This window comes from Geotrypetes seraphini, chromosome 11, assembly GCF_902459505.1.
Source record: "Geotrypetes seraphini chromosome 11, aGeoSer1.1, whole genome shotgun sequence".
Classification (NCBI taxonomy): Eukaryota; Metazoa; Chordata; class Amphibia; order Gymnophiona; family Dermophiidae; genus Geotrypetes; species Geotrypetes seraphini.
In genome coordinates this window covers 102,128,064-102,145,951 of record NC_047094.1, presented here as the reverse complement: position 1 = coordinate 102,145,951, position 17,888 = coordinate 102,128,064, and the positions used below count along the sequence as shown (strand labels likewise).

The window sequence follows — 17,888 nt, the reverse complement described above, 5'->3', positions numbered from 1 at the left end:
CCCCCCTGATTTTGTTTGCCAGGCTGTTAGCCTGTTACTCACTGTGCCATGCTGTGTGCTGGGAGCTGCAAGTGTAAAAGCTGCAAACAGCTTAGAGGGAGAACCTCTGCCTCCATAAGCCTGGAATCGACTGCTTGTGTCTTCTGACTGCCTCTCAGGCCCAACGAACCGGCCGGAGACCTCAACCCCCACCAGATCACACACACACAGATGGGAGAGAAGAGCATTCAGCCCTGATCCTGGAAAAACTGCCACGGATCTACTTAGCCTGCATGCAAGTCCACTGCAGAGGAACCTGGGGTGAACCCTGCTCCCAAGGGAACGGTCCCTTTGTAGTACAGGCTGTTCAAGTGGATGCGCTACAAGGAAGTCTGCCCCTTGGAGGTAGACCCTCGACCTCAGAGTCTGCACTCTCCCAAAGGCAGAACTGTCTCAAGAGTGGGATCCTCTGCAGCACTGAAAAGCCTTGCAAATGATTCCACCCCCCCCCCCCGAATATAATTCAAAAATAGATATGAGAAGAAAAGACAGGCTTTTACTATCTCGCTTGTAGAGAGACAACTGAGGAATTGGAGAACAGCCCAGAAGGATGGGAAGTAACACAAAAGAATGCTAATGAAGCTCCCTACAAGAAGGGAATGATTACCCACACGTTCAGGAATGGAGTTGTCTGTTGAACTAGAAATATAAAAAACATAAGCAATGCCATACTGGGTAGGGGATCATAGGTTTATCTAGCCCAGTACCCCGATTTCAGTAGTGGCCAACCCGGGACACAACTATGTGCTGTTAGGCAGGAATAATCTTTTCTTTTAAATTGAAATAAACAATACATCAAAACTTAGTATTTATCCTTGATCTGAGCAACAATACATTTTTTAATGATAAAGGTTCTGCATGCATTATCTCCATTGTATGCACCTCTCTCATGCATATTCATTGTGGACATAACTGGCAGGGTATGTCTTGAGGATGGGATTAAGACCCTCTACTGTAATGCTCAATAATGCAACCTGTGACCTTAGAAACTGTCATTCTAAAATATACATAACCAATGCGAACTAAAAGGTCTGGGGTGAGACACAAACCAGCCAAAGGATGAAAACATTCCAGATACTCTTACATATTCAGCTGTTAGGTCAATTCAAGTTTCTAACAGATGTCTGCAAGCCAAGGTTGTTATATCACCCCAAGCAAGCTGAACTGGCTGATCCAGTCCTTATTTTGTTTCACTGCATGCATGGATTTGTAGTTTTGATTTTCTTGGGGAACTCACTGGAAACTACAGATCGATGCATGCACTGGGGTAGAACCAACCCTCGATTGTGTTATTCAATTAACCACAGGACCGGAGTTATTGGGGGAGCAAACAGGACAGCTGCCCCGGGCCCCATACCTCCAGGGGCCCCCGCAGACCGGGTATCATTTCCCCAGTCCATCTCCCTCCTTTCCCTGTTGGGAGCTCAAGGGAGGGGTTGTCAGGGGCCCCAGCATATCTAAACCCAGCCCTGATTAACCAGGGGGATGAGGTGGCCATTTTACTGCGAGAGCTGGATCCTTTTTCATAGTACTCCCTGATATTCTAAGGATATGGTAAGGAAATAAGGATAGTACCCAAATATGTCTGTCTACAAACGTGTGTTTACTAACTATGCAAAGCATCCCACTGTAAACCGCATCGAGCTCTACGAACGTGGAGATGATGCGGTATACAAACCTAAGGATTAGATTAGATGCTTGCTTATGCCTTTCCTCCTAAAGAAAGTCCACTGGCTACCAATCCTCAAAGAACTAACTAGGGCTGAAAGAAACAAGACCAAAGTTAAGAACCACTGCATGCATTTCTAGCTGCCCCAGTGTCCTTTAACAAAATCTCTACTTGGTACCTAGAGGGTGGGAGCCACCTGGGAAAAGAATGCTTGTCCTCTTTAGCTAGGGAATGGTCTGCCGAGTTGCATATGGAGGTCTCTCTCACTGACCTCCTTCAAATGTTTAGCACTCTCTAAGACGGTGTCCCTTCAGGAGCCACAGTTCCAGCTTCTGCACCAGGCATATCTCACCCGCCCTAAGGGGTTTGTCATGGGATTGTGGCCTGACGATAAATGTGTTAAATGTAAGCCTCAGAGAGGTACCTTTCTTCATTCATTTTTTGACTGTCCACAGTTGACTTTTTGGTCCTCCATCCACACTTGCCTTGAACGGACGCTATCCTGTTCTCTGATTTGGAACCCTCCTGCTCTGTTGTTGGGGGATGTACAGGACTTTGCACAGCAGGGCTTGGATGAGGCTTCTCAAACATTTGCGCTTCATGCTGTTCTTCTGGGAAAGAAGCTCATTCTCCACTACTCCCAACCTACCAAATTTGGCTTCCCCTGATGAGAACTCAAGCCCGATATGAATTGGATACCTACTCTGTTCGTGCTCAGGACTTATGGAAAAACTACTGTTCCTTGTGGGACAAATTTTTGTCCACTCTGTCTTCAGGACTGGACTAAATTTAGTGGTGGCTTGTGTTTATGCTATCTTTGCTTTTCTGTCCTTCCATTTCTTTTTTTTTCCAACACAAATCTGCTTTCTGCTTAGTCCTGGTTGCACATATTACCAACTGTTTTAAATTAAGATGCCTACCAGTAAGAATGGAAATTTGGGTAATGTTTACTCCTTTCTCAGTAGCAGCTCAAGGTGAGTTACATTCAGGAACAGCCCTATCCCTACAATAGCATATCGCAAACTGTGTGCTGCGAGATGCCGGCGAGGAGGAGAGGCGCTGGCTGACTACCTACAGGATGCGCCACTCATGGAAAGAGGCACGTCCTGTAGGCAGTCAGCCGGCACCCACGCCTCTTCTCCTTGCCGGTGCCTCTCCTGCTCCAGCACCCTCCACTGGCGACTCAGGGCTGCGTCTGGAGGGCCCTCACACATGCGCAGATGATGATGTCATGCATGTCTGTGATGTCATCACATCGACATCCATGCATTTCCAGGTGCCCTCCAGCCGCAGCCCAGCGTTTACTGTGCTACCGTGTAAAAAGGTTTGCAGGAAGCTGCCCTAGAGGATTCATAATCTAATTTTGATACCGGAAGGAAGCGCGAGCGTGAATCGATTTGCCCAAGATCATAAGTTGCAGCAGTGGGATTTCTTCAACCCCGATTTCTCCAGTTCGCAACCCAATACTCTAACACAGTGTCTTGCAAACTTTTTCGAGCCAGGGCAAACTAAACCTTTTATCAAGGCGCGCTAACCCCCGCGGAACGCCAAAAAGCTAACGCCTCAATGGAGGCGTTAGCGACTAGTGCGGCAGGCGGTTGAACGCGCAGTATTCCGTGCGTTAACCGTCTGCCGCGGCTTGATAAAAGGAGCCCCTAGTGTCCCCGGCTCGAGACACCCAGAAGTGTGCTGGCATCGGCATGATGACATCACGCGCAGGCAGCGCACCATCAGCGCAGGTGCAAAGGCTCTTCAAACGGGCTTTGTGCCGAGAGAAGGACATGCGCTGGAAAGAAGGGCTGGCAGAGAGAAGAGGTGCCGGCGTTGGGAGATTGCTTAGAGGACGGAAGTCATACTACCGTTATACAGATCCACGGTGAGACCTCACCTGGAGTACTGTGTCCAATTTTGGAGGCCACATTATCAAAAAAGATGTGAAGAGAATGGAGTCGATACAGAGAATGGCCACTAGGATGGTCTCAGGACTTAAAGACATCCCATATGACGAACACCTGATCAAACTGCGCTTATATTCTCTTGAAGAGCGCAGAGAAAGGGGGACATGATAGAAACATGCTCGACTTCAAGAGTCGATGGGACAAACAGGTGGGAGTACTACAGAGTTATGCTCAATTGATAGATACTCCAGGGAGGAAGGATCCTTGAGTGGGCAGACTAGTTGGAGGGAGGGTTCTCGAGTGGGCAGACTTGTTGGGCCGTCGGCCCTTTTCTGCCGTCATATTCTATGTTTCTTCCCCAGTGTACCGCAGCACACCAGGAGGCATACTGGTGTGCCACTGCACACAGTTTGCGATACACTGCTCCAACCATTAGGCTACTCCATGAGTTCTAATGGATAGCTGAGGACATCGCTCTCTCGCTGCTTGATGGAAAGAAGCATTGGACCACCAAAATGCATGAAAATAAAATCCATAGACACTTGGTAATTATCAGAATGATGCGGGGTTTAAGGAAGATAACACTGAACATTCATTCGTTGTCTGCCATGATATTGAAAAAAACCCAAACGTTTATATCTTAAAACATCCAAATATAGGGGGATTATCTCTGACAACTCTTTGGATTTCCTTTTAACACATCTCATCAGCCACGAAAGCAAACACACGGTATGAAGAAACACAGTATGAAGAAACACAGAAACTTGAAAATCCCACAGTAACCTCATGAAAATAATTTCAAATACAAACACCAGGAATAATGCTGTAATTTAGAGTGGGATGAACCTGGAAGTTACCCCAGGCACAGAACTCCAGCTGCCTCCTTATTGCTGCCGTCGCCACCACTTACCACTGCATCCTCTCACTCGCTCATAATAGGGGATGAGGAGGGACTAGTGTGCGAAATAGGCTTAACTGGCCGAGTGTTAAGTTGATTTAAGGGTTTCCTCATATGCAAAACGTATGGGATAAAGTGGCAAAATATGGTCTCTAGGATTCAGAGCATTTTGGAAGACAGTGTTCCTCATGGGTCACTACTATCTCTCTAATTTTATTTAATCTCCTAATGTCTACAGTTGGGAGGTTTTTGTCACCTTTGGGATATTTTTTTTTCATATGCAGATATTTTCTTATTAGTCAGATACGAAGAGAGAATTATCTCGCTACAGAAAGCGCAAGTCACCAAAAAAAGAGCAGCGAGTCCACAAAAGCTACAGCCCAGGATACAAATTAGAATGTATTAAATTCTAAAGACTTAACATGTTTTTTATGTAAGCACGTATATGTGTATGTACACATAAGTATTATGTATACGAATGCAGTTTTTAATTACTTTTATTTATGGACTTGAAGTCTGTCATCTAAGTCTTTTTCTTGGCAAAGAGACTTTATATGAAGATGAACATTGTTTTCAGGGTGTTGGCAGGTAGTTGTTGATGGTTTGAACTTTTAACAATTAAGATTTTAGGTAGATGTACTTTTGTGATTTGTTATATATTAACTTATTTTTTTTTTTTTAATTTTAGTGTTATGACGTACCAAACAAGTTGGATTTTGAAGTTTGAAATTTAGGGATCCTTTTACAAAGGCGCAGTGGCAGTTTAACGAGCGGAATACCGCGTGTTAAACCGCCTGCCGCGCCAATCCCTAACGCCTCCAATGATGAGGCGTTAGAATTTTAGGCTGCCGCGGGGGTTAGCGTGTGATGAAATGTCCAACGCGCTAACCCCCGTAGCGCGGCTTGATAAAAGGAGCCCTTAATATTATAGTCCGCTTAGAGCTATGAGATAATGCAGGCTATAAATATTTTAAAATTAATAAATAAATATATGTGGACTTTTGGATAATATGAATGAACGTTATTTCAGTTCATTCTTTTTCGTTATTTTTTTGATGGATCCATTGCATGATATACAGTATATATATGTATGAATATATATTTCAGAATTTAAAAAGTATTCTAATTATTATCCTGGACTGGATTTTTATGGACTCGCTGTTCTTTTATTTTTGGGGGTAAAAATTACTTTATTACCTTCTGTAGCCCTACTGCTGTTATTACAGACCATGGATACAAGTTACTCAAATAAAGGATAAGACTAAAAGGTTCACCTCCCTCATTGAGAGATGGTTTGGAAATTCAAGGGCCTGCATTCAAATTGTATTCAGTCTAAAAGGTGTTGGGAGTTCTCTTGGACTTCAATTACAAATTTCAACGCCAGACCAATAATCAGAATAATTTTCTGCAAGTTGCAACAATTAAAAGGGAAAAGGGGAGGGGAATTGATACACTGCTTCTTCTGCGTGGGGTTTACATGGGGCAATGAAGGATTAAGTGACTTGCCCAGAGTTACAAGGAGCTGCAGTGGGAATTGAACTCACGACCTCAGGGTGCTGAGGTAGTTGCTCTAATCACTAGGCCACTCCCACAGTGTTTTAGGAAGTACTTCCTTCCCCTCCATGAACACTTTAGGCTCTTGGTCTAGATATTAGCTTGGCCACATCTGGATTACTGCAATCTTTTATATGTAGTTGCTTCACAAATGGTTTTGACACGATTACAGGCCCTTCAAAATACAAGCTGCTCAACTTGTGATGAGTAAAGAAGTATGACAATGTTTCCTCCCTTTTGAGAGTACTACATTGGAACCCGGTCCATACCCAAGTTCGTTTTAAAATCTGTACAATGACCCATAGAATTACTTTTGGGATGTGCTCCTCCCTCTATGTGTCAGCTGCTCCTAATGCCTCAAAAAGGAAGGCTGACAAGACTGAAAGAATTTAGACAATCACTTTTCCCATCCGCGGTAGGAGAAAACGTGATGCTTTTTAAAATGTTTCTTTCTTATACCAAGCTGCATTGTGTTGGAACTCCCTTCCTATACAAATTAAGCATTAAAATCTTTTCTTTTGCAGGAATGTTGGAACTATGATGTTTCTTTTTTTATCGCAGTTCCTAGATTTGTCTAGTGCTTTTTATTGTGATCCACAATGGACTTATTTTAGAAGTAATGGAATGCACATTGGACTCGAGATTCAGACCATGGCGATCGGTGTTTTGCTGGGCACTGGTATTGAATTTCTGGATTTTTGGAGCTGTTTATGGGTTATTGTACAAAAACAGGATTGACTTTTATGCAGTCCTATTTATGTGGTTAACCTGGCCAGTTAAGTACTGAATGTCAGTATTTAACCAGCCAAGTGCCAACTCTGCTCCCAGAATGCCCCTCCCCCAATAGTCGGTTTTCTATTTGGAGCTAAAGGGTTACTTTCAGTGACATTAAGGGCCCCTTTTAAAAAGTATGTGCGCCAAAGCCCATTCAATTCCTATGGGCTTTGGTGCGTTTACCGCAACTTTGTTAAAGGAGCCCTAAATGGTTCATGAAAATTAGCAGGTAACCTCAAATGGATGATTTAATTAGCCAGGAGCCATTTCTGGTCAGTTAAATCGCTTTACATATCGACCCCACTGTTTCATTCATGAAGCGGACAAGGCCGTTGGGGCTGGATCCTTGGCCTAGTGCAGGGGTGTCAAAGTCCCTCCTCGAGGGCCGCAATCCAGTCGGGGTTTCAGGATTTCCCCAATGAATATGCATGGGATCTATTAGCATACAATGAAAGCTGGGCACGCAAATAGATCTAATGCATATTCATTGTGGAAATCCTGAAAACCCGACTGGATTGCGGCCCTCGAGGAGGGACTTTGACACCCCTGGCCTAGTGGCAAAGAGGGTAAGGACTGAGCCAGTTTATGCTCGCAGGTCCCGAGTCTCACACTTGTCTTTTTGCAATCCGGTAAACCCATGTGTGATGAGATAGGGTCCATTTGCTTAGGCCCTGTACTCAGCGACTGCCCCTACTGCAAAGGTCAAAACCAACAGCTTGTCTCAATTCAAGAGGTAGATAAAGCAGGTTGAGAAGTGGAGGCAACAGCAGCAGAAGGGAGAGAAGGAGGGAACTGGGACAAATTAATGAGGGAAGGGGAAATTAAGCAAAAAAGCCCAAAGGTGGTGAAAGCATACGAGAGGAGCCCAGGAGCAAAATTTTGTTATTTTGCAACTTGTCAACATTTTCATCAGGCTTGCAAAAGTTTGCATGCACTTCATGTGGTACCTTACATGAAATGGAGACTCCTCTTCAACAACCACTTCAGAATCTGTCTAAGAAATGCCTTACTCTAAGTATAACTTTCTATTTCTACAAATTCTTTGAAACCTCATTCAGTTATGCAAATGTGCTGATATTTTTTTTTTGGGGGTGGGGAGAAGAATTAATCTTCCCTGTTGGGTCAGGGTCTAAATGGTTTTGGCCCCAGCAGAATCAAGCTGAGATGTTAACTTTATCCCCCCTTAGTGGACCTAGAAAGGACCCTTAATTCGTGTGTCAGACCTGACATCTGATCTTAGCCAAAAGGAGTTGAACCATTCACCATAAGGCAGAAAGGAGAGTACGATTTAAACAGTGATAAACCAATGAACATTCTCCATCTGGCCGGTAACTTCAAGGCAAGCCCACAGAGGAGGAGTGGAGTGGGCTCCTCCAGGGTCACTTGTCCATCATGTTTAAGATCATCTCACATGTCACCTCTGCACTCTGCTTGTCTTCCGAACCCATCTCTGCCAGTTCCGCACTTGCCACAGTCCCAAAAGTCAGCTGTTCACTTTCCATGGTGCAAAAGTTGTCTTTGAGCTGACTGCTGGCTTCACAGAAAAAGACAAGACCTCAATTATGCAAAAGTTAACAGTTAAGTGTCATTCTGTTTCACTCTGCCTTTATGGAAAAACATCATAAAAATAGGTAAAAACCATACATTTTTCTTTTACTGGTGGTTTCTACTTTATTTCACCGATTATTATTATTATTTTTTATGAGCACTCTTTTTTCAATAGCAAGCATTACAAACTGAGTGCCAGCCCTGTAGGCTAAATTTGCCAAAATTGTGAAAGAAAACAGTCCACAATCCAAGAAGTCCCTATTTCACTAGTTTTGCCTCACTTCATAGTTTGCCCTATCACTGGGTCTTCAGGGCAGGAGTGAAGACCAGTAGTCCTGTCCCATGGCACCAGTGGGCCCAAGGCTGGCACTCTCATATTCTAAAATATGGAACCAATGGGATCACTTCTGCCTCTAAAGATTGTTGAATGGGGCAAGCTGAAAGGTGGGGAGCCCTGAGGCAAAGGTGTGTAAGGGGGGGGGGGGGAGAACAGGGGACGGGCTGCATTGGCCCAGAGGATTTTTCCCCTTTATATTTCCAGTAGTACAAAATTTTATGGTGGAGTGGGATCATGGGACTTGCTGCTGGTAGATGTTTTTGGCCAACTACACAAAAAGGAAATTTTACGGGGGTGGGGAGGGTTCTCTTTATTTCATTTGTAAAACAAGATGAAACAAAGCAGGGAATTTTGCTGAAATTTCTTGTTTCATTCTTAATGAGATCACTGCATTTTAAACAAATTTTTGCATGGTCACTCCTGTGTACTTTTTGGTACTAATTAATATACTGCATTGAACAAAAAAAGTACTTCAACAGTGACACCTTGAGGCAGAAAGAAGAACTTCAAACTTGCAAGGAGAGTGAGGTTCCTTAAACTTGTAAGTAAAACAGCACCACAAAAACATAATACCCAGAGACATAGATCTTGTTTAGCTGGTGTGGTGTTTGAGGAGGGACAGGGTGAACTGCTTTCAACTCTTAACTGTCAGATACCTATACCCACTATAATCTCCCCAACCCTGCTGCTGTCAGATACCTATACCCACTAACCTCCCCAACCCTGAAATGTCCTGTCTAAATTAGATTGTAAGCTCTTCTGAGAAGGGACTGTCTATTATATGTTAAAATGTACAAAGCTACGTACGCCTTTCAGCACTATAAAAATAATAAGAAGTAGTAATAATATAGATCAGCATTTAGGTATGCTAAAAGGTTGAATAAAAGGCATAGCAAATGATACAGGAAACACATTTTGGGGGCATATTTATTGAAAAACATACTAGTGGGAAAGATTATTGTCTTTTTGCTTTGGACTATCACCGTAATGCAGGTGTTCTTACCCTGGTCCTCAGGATACACCCAGTGAGTCTAGTTTTCATGAATACACATGAGATAGATTTGAATATATGCCCTTCACAGCAGTGGCATAGCGTGGGTGGGAGGTGGCTGGGGCAGTGACGCCCCCCTCACCTTCTCTTCTCCACCTCCCCACTTGCCACACACATACCCCTTTCTCTTCCCCCTAAAACCTACCTTTCTCTTTCTATATACCAATATATGGGATTTTGTGTATGTTTGAAGTAGATCAAGATCCCAAGCAGGAACCGAAGGCCAAACTGGTGGCCGGAGCAATATCGCAGCTTTCAAGAAACGAATCACATCCGGAGATGAAGCCAAACGCTTAACACACAAGAGACAGTGAAAGGAAGTGAATGAAAGCGGCAATCTGTACCCAAAGGGAGGACTAGGCAAGGCCACACTCCAGGCCATCCTGCAGAAACTCCAGGATGTTAGGCAAAGAAGCACGAAGGGGAAGGAACCATACCACGCGTGGAACACCAAAAAGATGCCAAACATGGACATAAGCCTGAGAGGTGGAAAGTCTCCGAGACCTTAAGAGAGTGGAGATCACCTTATCCAAATATCCCTTCTTCCTTAGGCAAGTCCTTTCAAGAGCAAAGCCATAAGACAAAAGGTACCTGTATTGAATATTGGAATGGGACCCTGAGTCAGATCGGGCGAGAGGGACAGGATCTGCCACTAGCAGACGAGCAAGATCCGCATACCACGGGCACCTGGGTCAGTCAGGAGCCACGCGAATCATGCGGCCTGCATGCCGGGCAATCCAAAGAAGAACTCTGTCCACCAGAGGCCATGGAGGAAAGATACAGCAGGCCGTTTGTCAGCCAAGCCTGCACTAGAGCATCCAGCCCCTCGGCCCGACAATCCCTGCGCCGACTGAAAAACCTCTGCACTTTGGCGTCGACACTCATGGCCATGAGGTCCATGATCGGCCAACCCAAGGCCTGAACAATCAACTCGAAGGCTTCTAGCCCGAGACATCAATCGCCAGGATCTAGAGCATGCCGACTGAGAAAATCCGCCAGGATATTGTCCACACCGGCAATGTGAGAAGCCGAGATGTCCCAAAGATAAGCATCCACCCATTCCATGAGCGGAGAGGTTTCCAGCGGCACTAGATGACTCTTGGTGCCCTCCTGATGACTGACATAGGCCACCGCTGTGGCATTGTCTGAGAGAACTCGAACTGACTTGCTCTCCAGCAGGGACTGGAATTCCACCAATGCTAGCCAAACATTGATCAACCAGGACGCCTCCACCAGAGAGCTGAACATTGATCGACCAGGACGCCTCCACCAGAGACCAGCAGCCATGAGCCAAACGACCGAGACATTGAGCTCCCCAAATGAGGAGACTGGCGTCCATGAGAAGCACTGTCCACTGGGGCTGATCAAGAATCACTCCTTGGAAGACTGGAGCCACCAGCGTAGGCTGTGTCGAACTAATCCCCGGAGCGGAACTGGAGAGTCCAGATCATCAATCTGTGGTAACACCACCGAAGAAGCGCATACTGAAGAGGACACACGCGAGCCCGAGCCCACCAGACCACTTCCAAAGAGGCTGCCATGGACTCTAAGTCCTGCAGGAAGTCTTGTGCCAGCGGATATCAGCAATCCATCAGAGAGTGAATCTACATCTGCAATTTGTACATCCTGGCCTCATTAAGGAAATCTCTACCCAAGCTGGTGTCAAAAAGAACACTGAAATACTCCAAGCGCTGAGACAGAGTTAACCAGCTTTTGGACAGATTTGACCATCCAACCCAGGGCCTGCAGAAACTCCACAGCCCAAGCCGTAACCCAGGAAACTCTCCTGCAATGACTTCGCTCGAATCAACCAATCGTCCACATAGGGGTGAGCCAAAATGCCCTCCTTGTGCAAGGCCGCCGCCACCACAACCATAATCTTGGTGAACGTACACCGTGCCATAGCAAGCCCAAAGGGAAGCGCACAAAACTGATAAAATGCTCTCTGAAAATTGCAAAGCGAAGGAATCATTGATGGGAGGCCTGAATAGGAACATGCAGATATGCCTCCATCAGATCAAGAGAAGTCAGAAATTCCCCAGGTTGGACAGCCAGAATTACAGACCTCAGGGTTTCCATATGAAAGGATGGAACCAGGAACGCTCTGTTGAGATCCAAAATGGGCCTAAAGACCCCTCTTTTTTGGGCACCACAAAGTAAATGGAGTACCAGCCGGTACAAATCTCCTGAGGAGGCACTGGGACTATTACTTTGAGGTCCAGCAATCTGAGCAGTGTCTGCCAAAAAGCCCTCCTCTTCCAAGTTGCCCGACAAGGAGAGGAGATAAAACGATCTGGCAAAGGTTGGGCAAACTCCAGAGCATAACCATCCCAAATCACGTCTAGGACCCATTGATCCATTGTGATCTCAGCCCACCTCCGGTAAAACTCCCGCAACCGTGCTCCAACTGGAACCGTGGGAAGGACCCGCAACAAGTGATTGGGTCAAACAGGCGGTGGATGAGTTGTGCCCTCCCCCCCCGAAATGACTGCATGCATTAGAAGAAACGTCCTCTGGAAGGAAAAGAGGTCGCACCTCAGCCACGGCAGTACCACCTTACGAATCCTGGCAAGGTAGGTCCTCCGGTAACCAAGGTACCTTAGATTCACTCAAGGCCTGAACCAGCTTATCCAACTCCTTCCTGAAGAAAAAGCAGCCCCAAAATGGAAACTTACTGAGCTTAGCCTTAGACACCGAATCAAGTCGACCGACCAACCCCGAAGCCACAAGGTCGCTACACCCAGAGCCATGGACTTAGCTGAGGCACGCAACAGATCATACATGACATCAGAGAGATAAGCTCCCAGCTCAATCTTAGCAACTTCCTGATCCACTAAGAACCAATCAGCTGTTTTGCTGTCAAGAAGTCTCTCAGACCACTAGAAACAAGCCTGGGCTACCAGACTGCCACAAATCGCTGCCTGGTCAGCTAATGACAGCCACATCAAAACTGCATTTAAGTAGAGCTTCCATCTGAGGGTCCTGAGGGTCTCTCGGGGCCGAGCCCCCTTCTACCGGCATGGTATGTCTGTGCACAATAGTCAAGAACACCGCATCTACCACAGGAGACTTAAAGGTTTCTCTACCACCATCAGGAATGGGGAAGTTTCAAGTTTATTAGGATTTTATATACCGCCTATCAAGGTTATCTAAGCGGTTTTTACAATCAGGTACTCAAACATTTTCCCTATCTGTCCCGGTGGGCTCACAATCTATCTAACGTACCTGGGGCTATGGAGGATTAAGTGACTTGCCCAGGGTCACAAGGAGCAGCGCAGGGTTTGAACCCACAACCCCAGGGTGCTGAGGCTGTAGATCCAACCACTGCGCCACACACTCCTCACTGGGAACAGTCTGGCCATGGACTGCGTCAACCAAAAAGGCATGTTCGGAACTTTCCACTGAGCTTGCACCATATCTCGAATATCCTGATGCATAGGGAAAGAGCAGGATGCTGACTGGATCCTTCTAAGAAGAGGGTCCACCACACAAGAGGGTTCCTTAGCTTCCTCTTCAAAGTGTAACACTGAAGACACCTGAAGAATGAGCTCCTGCAACTCTTCCCGATGAAATATATGCACAAAAGACACAGCCTCGCCAACCGATGCCTCTGAAAAATCACCATCCAAAACATCAGACTCTCCTTACGGGTATAGAAAATCCTCCCCAAGATCTAAGTCCTCATCTGCAGGAAATGGATCAGCCAGAAAATAATCCTCGTCCTAAGACACCTGAGGCTGCTTGGACGATGGCTGAGGTGCCTAGATAAAGGCAGCCGTAGAAGGAGACTGAACAGGGGCAGCCGTGAAAGGGAAAAACCCTCAGACGACCCCAAGACCCCTGGAACTGAAACAGGACCCCCAGCTGCATGTAAATAAGCCTTGCACATGGCTAACGTCTACCCCTTTCCATTCAAGGCATGTCCCTTTTCTGTTACACCTTCCATCTAGCGTCTACTTTCTCTCTCCCCTTCCATCTAGTGCAGGGGTGTCCAATGTCGGTCCTCGAGGGACGCAATCAATGAAAGCAGTGCATGCAAATAGACCTCATGTATATTCATTGGGGAAATCCTGAAAATCCGACTGGATTGCGGCCCTCGAGGACCGACATTGGACACCCCTGATCTAGTGCCTGCCCTCCTTATTTCCTCCCTTCCATCTATCATCTGCCCTTTATTTCGCCGAATCGATTTGAATTGCCAATTGGACAGCACTAGAAATAACATATGCACCTGACAGAAACACAGAAAAATGAAGGCAGATAAAGACCATGTGGACAATCTAGTCTGCCTATCCATGCCATCTACCATCCCTTCCTCTCCCTTACTTCACCTTCAGTCTGAATTTAGAAAAGATGAGTGATTAAAATGTGAGGAGAGTGAGGCGTAGCGGTTAGAATTACCGCCTCAGCACCCTGAGGTTGTGGGTTTAAACCCCAGGCTATTCCTTGTGACCTTGGGCACTTAATCCTCCACTGCCCCAGGTACATTAGATAAACTGTGAGCCCACCAGGATAGATAGGGAAAATGCTTGAAGTGTGTAAACAGTTAGGGAAAATGCCTGTGTGTAAATCTCTATGAGTATGGTTGTATAACTACAAAAGGTGGTATTCAAGTCCCAGTCCCTTCCCTAAATTCAAATTGTCTGTTCCTGTCACTGTGATGGCTCAGTCATCATGTGGGGGCACTGTCCCCCCTCAAAGAATTATAAAGACTCATGGGGTCAGAGCCTAAGACAATAAGGAAATTAGTTTCTGAAAGCAGTCACTGGCTGACTGGCAGAAAAAACGTCCTTTGTAACCCTACAGCTATTTGAAGAAGCACTGTAAGAAAATCAGCCAATGGTCCCCTGGTTATCTGTGGCTCTCTTCTGAGAATGGCTTTTGGGATGTATGTACAAGTTCTTATATACCACCTCCAAGTCTTAAAGCAGTGTACATTCAGTTCTCCTAGGACAAGCAGGATGAGTCAGCCACATATGGGTGTTGTCCCAACACCTCCCAATTTGCGGATAAGCTCTCCAATAGCTCAGAGAGATTTTTTTTTTTTTTTTCTCTGAGCACGTGCAGTGCCCGGGCCCCACTGGGCATGCCAGAGCCCTACCCATTTCCCCCTGCTTCCCCCTAATCCCCAGTCTTTAGTTTCCGCCCGTTCCCATCGGTCGGATTTTTCTACAGCTCTCCATTACAACTTTTCTACTCATCAACTTGAAGATGCCTGAATCATCTAAAGAAACAACTGGGATGCAGGAGGAGGATGAACACACTGGATCCTCATGAATTGTGCGCCCACTGATTGGATCCGGCGCTCGAGGTTTCTGTGTGGCTTGCATTGTGCGCACATGTCACCACGTGCACGCAAGCTAAGGAAGAGGGCACTGAGAGACTTCATGAAGAGAAGTGAGGCCCGAGAATCTTCCTCCAGCAGCCATCCTCATCGGAGCGTAGCAGCGGGGGATCCACAGACGAATCCGGTGAGGAGCCTCCAGGACATCCTGGCTCAGTCAACCCCCCCGACTGCAACTTGCCCGGTCGAGAAATCTCTCCCGGAGGTCCTGCATGCTGTCGCTAGCCGCCAGCCCCTGCAGGAAGCCGATAGGAGTCTCACTAGATCGAGAGATCTCTCCAGGAGTTCCTGCATGATGATGCTTACAGCCAGGCATGAAGAGAAGTGAGGCCCGAGAATCTTCCTCCAGCAGCCATCCTCATCAGAATGCAGCAGCGGGGGATCCACAAGCTACAGTGGCAAGGAGCCTCCAGGATGCCCTGGCTCAGCTAATCCCCCCGCCTGCACTTAGCCCGGTAGAGAAATATCTCCCGTAGTCCCTGCATGTTGCCGCTTAGAACCAGCCTCTGCAGGGCAGCCGATAGGAGTCTCGCCAGACTGAGAGATCTCTCCAGGAATCCCTGCATGTTGCCACCTACAGCCATCCTCTGCAGGGCAGCCGATAGGAGTCTTGCATGCTGCTGCGTAAATCCACAGCCTCTGCAAGCAACAGATCGGGGCTTTCACCCTCCAGACGACATGCTGCCTCTTACAGCCAGCCTCTGCAGGGAGCCGATTGGGTTCAAAGGTAAGTCCTATCTGCTTGTTTTTGGGGAAAACCTCTGATAATCTGTTGCAGCCCCGAGGGCTCTGCCCCACCCTCCTCCCAATCTGAATTTAAGGAGAAAGAATCTCCCATGCTTCTTTCCCTTGGAGGGGACCTGCAGACCTCTCCCCCCAGTAGGAGACATGCTGCCCCAGAGTTCAGCTTATAAAGGACATGCTGAAAAACAAAAAACAAAAAACAACTCGATGTTTCTTTCCCTCTTGGGGTCCTGCAGAGTCTACAATTCACACCTTTCCCACCCTGCCCCCTCCCCCTCTCATGTTGGGAACGAGGAGTCTGCCTTTCTCAGCAGGGTGCTGATATCTTCAGAGATGCGGCATGTCAGACCTTGCCTCTCCAAAGGTGGGGGTTTGAAACTCCTCAGTCTAAAAAGCTGTTTGCTCTTCATAAAACCTAGGCAGAGTGCTTTTTCAGCTAGCATGAGGGACTCTGTACTATTCATGATTTCTATAGCACTGAAAGGCATATGCAGCGCTGTACAGTTTAATATACAATAGGCAGTACAGCAGCAGAAGCCCACTCAAGAGGCATTATCACTCCTCTTTCTCTGCCTCCAGGCACAGTGGGAAACGCAGCCAGGAGCACTGGCACAGATGAAGGGGTGCATCCTGCCCCTTCTCTGCAGGCTCTCCCCCCCTCTCAAGAAAGACAGAGAAGGGCGGTGGGGTACATGGAGCCACCCAACCAGTTAAGTGGAGCAGCACATGAATCTGCGAACCACCAGGGGTGGGACCAGCAGCCACAGTTAATCCTCCTGCTGACCCACTCCTCTCAGCGGGCTACACTCCCCACAATGCCCCCCTTTAGAGGGAGCCACGCACAACAACATGGCGCGGTTCAGCGGCATGCCATGCACCCAAGCAACGGAGGAACAAGCTACACACCAGCCTCCAGCCACGCCCTGAGTCACCACCCACAAAAATAATAAATATTTACTAAAAAAAAAAAAAAAACCCACAAACGAGGACTCACCCTAAGTCCCTCCAGAAACTCACAGCCTTTCTCAAGATCCACGTGGGTGGACAACAAGTACCCAAGACAGAGTAATACAAGGCCTGAACTACCAGTACCAGTACTTCACGCAGGCAGTGGCGATTCCAGTCCACAAGAACCTCCTGGACTGCAGAGACAAGATTTGGCTGACTCCCTCCTCAGGGCAACCAACATCAAGGAGACTGGGATTGAAGTACCAGATCTTTCCAGCCAAGGGATTCGACAACCCGCAGCAGCCATACATGGACATTGTGGTAGCTTAAGAGAAACAAGGCAGCACGACCCCCCCCTCCAACCCCCGTCAGGGAAGGACCTGAAAAACCCTGGTTTCCACGGGGAAAAAGACCTTCGAGGGCGCAATGCTGAGCGCACGAATTGCTGCGCTCCAGTTCCAGATGCGGCTTTATCAGGAGGCCAGTGAGAGGAAATAAATAAATAAAATAAAATAGAGACTCCAGCTCACAACTGAGCCAGTCCACACTGGCAGCAGTCTGTGCCCCAGCGCTCGCAACAGTAACATAACTGCTACGCAAACAAGCACCGCCCGAGGGGCAGTGGCATCCAAGGGCAGCCCTCTCCCCAAGACAAAAACAGAACCTTGATCACCCTCCGGCCCAGCAGGATCAGATTGTCTGCGAAGGCTTGGCCCAGGATCACCATCGACCAGTGGGCCCTCAGCATCATCAAGCAGGGATTCCGAATTCGTCTCCACTCCCGCCCCCCCCCCCCGAGTGGGCGGGGCACCCTCCATCTGACGACCCAACTTTCCTGCAGCAAGGAGAGGACCTGCTTCGGCAGAATCAATAGAGGCGGTGACGAACAGAGGAGATCACCAAGGGGTTTCTACTCCAGGAATCCCCGCGTCACCATGGACAAGGACAATGCTCGTTCCTGGATCTCTGTAAGCTCAACAGATGCATACACAAGGTCCAGACGCACTCTCTGGGTACAGTCTTGGCCCTGTTACAGCCCGAGTATTGGCTAGTATCCCATGCACCCAGCCCACAGGAGGCATCG

At 47.2% G+C, this 17,888-nt stretch overlaps 1 protein-coding gene across 7 annotated transcripts in view; it reads right to left on the bottom strand.

Annotated features, from left to right (window-relative positions):
- Positions 1–4,155: 4,155 nt before the first annotated feature.
- CTCFL (CCCTC-binding factor like) overlaps positions 4,156–17,888 on the bottom strand; it is a 98,178-nt gene continuing 84,445 nt past the window's right edge. For 6 of the 7 annotated variants that reach the window (XM_033915083.1, XM_033915081.1, XM_033915085.1 and 3 more), the window contains exon 10: positions 4,156–8,366. In XM_033915083.1, the coding sequence (XP_033770974.1) occupies positions 8,212–8,366 (155 nt within the window). In that variant the 3' untranslated portion in view covers positions 4,156–8,211. The remainder of the gene's footprint in view (positions 8,367–17,888) is intronic. The other variant, XM_033915086.1, reaches the window with a different exon arrangement.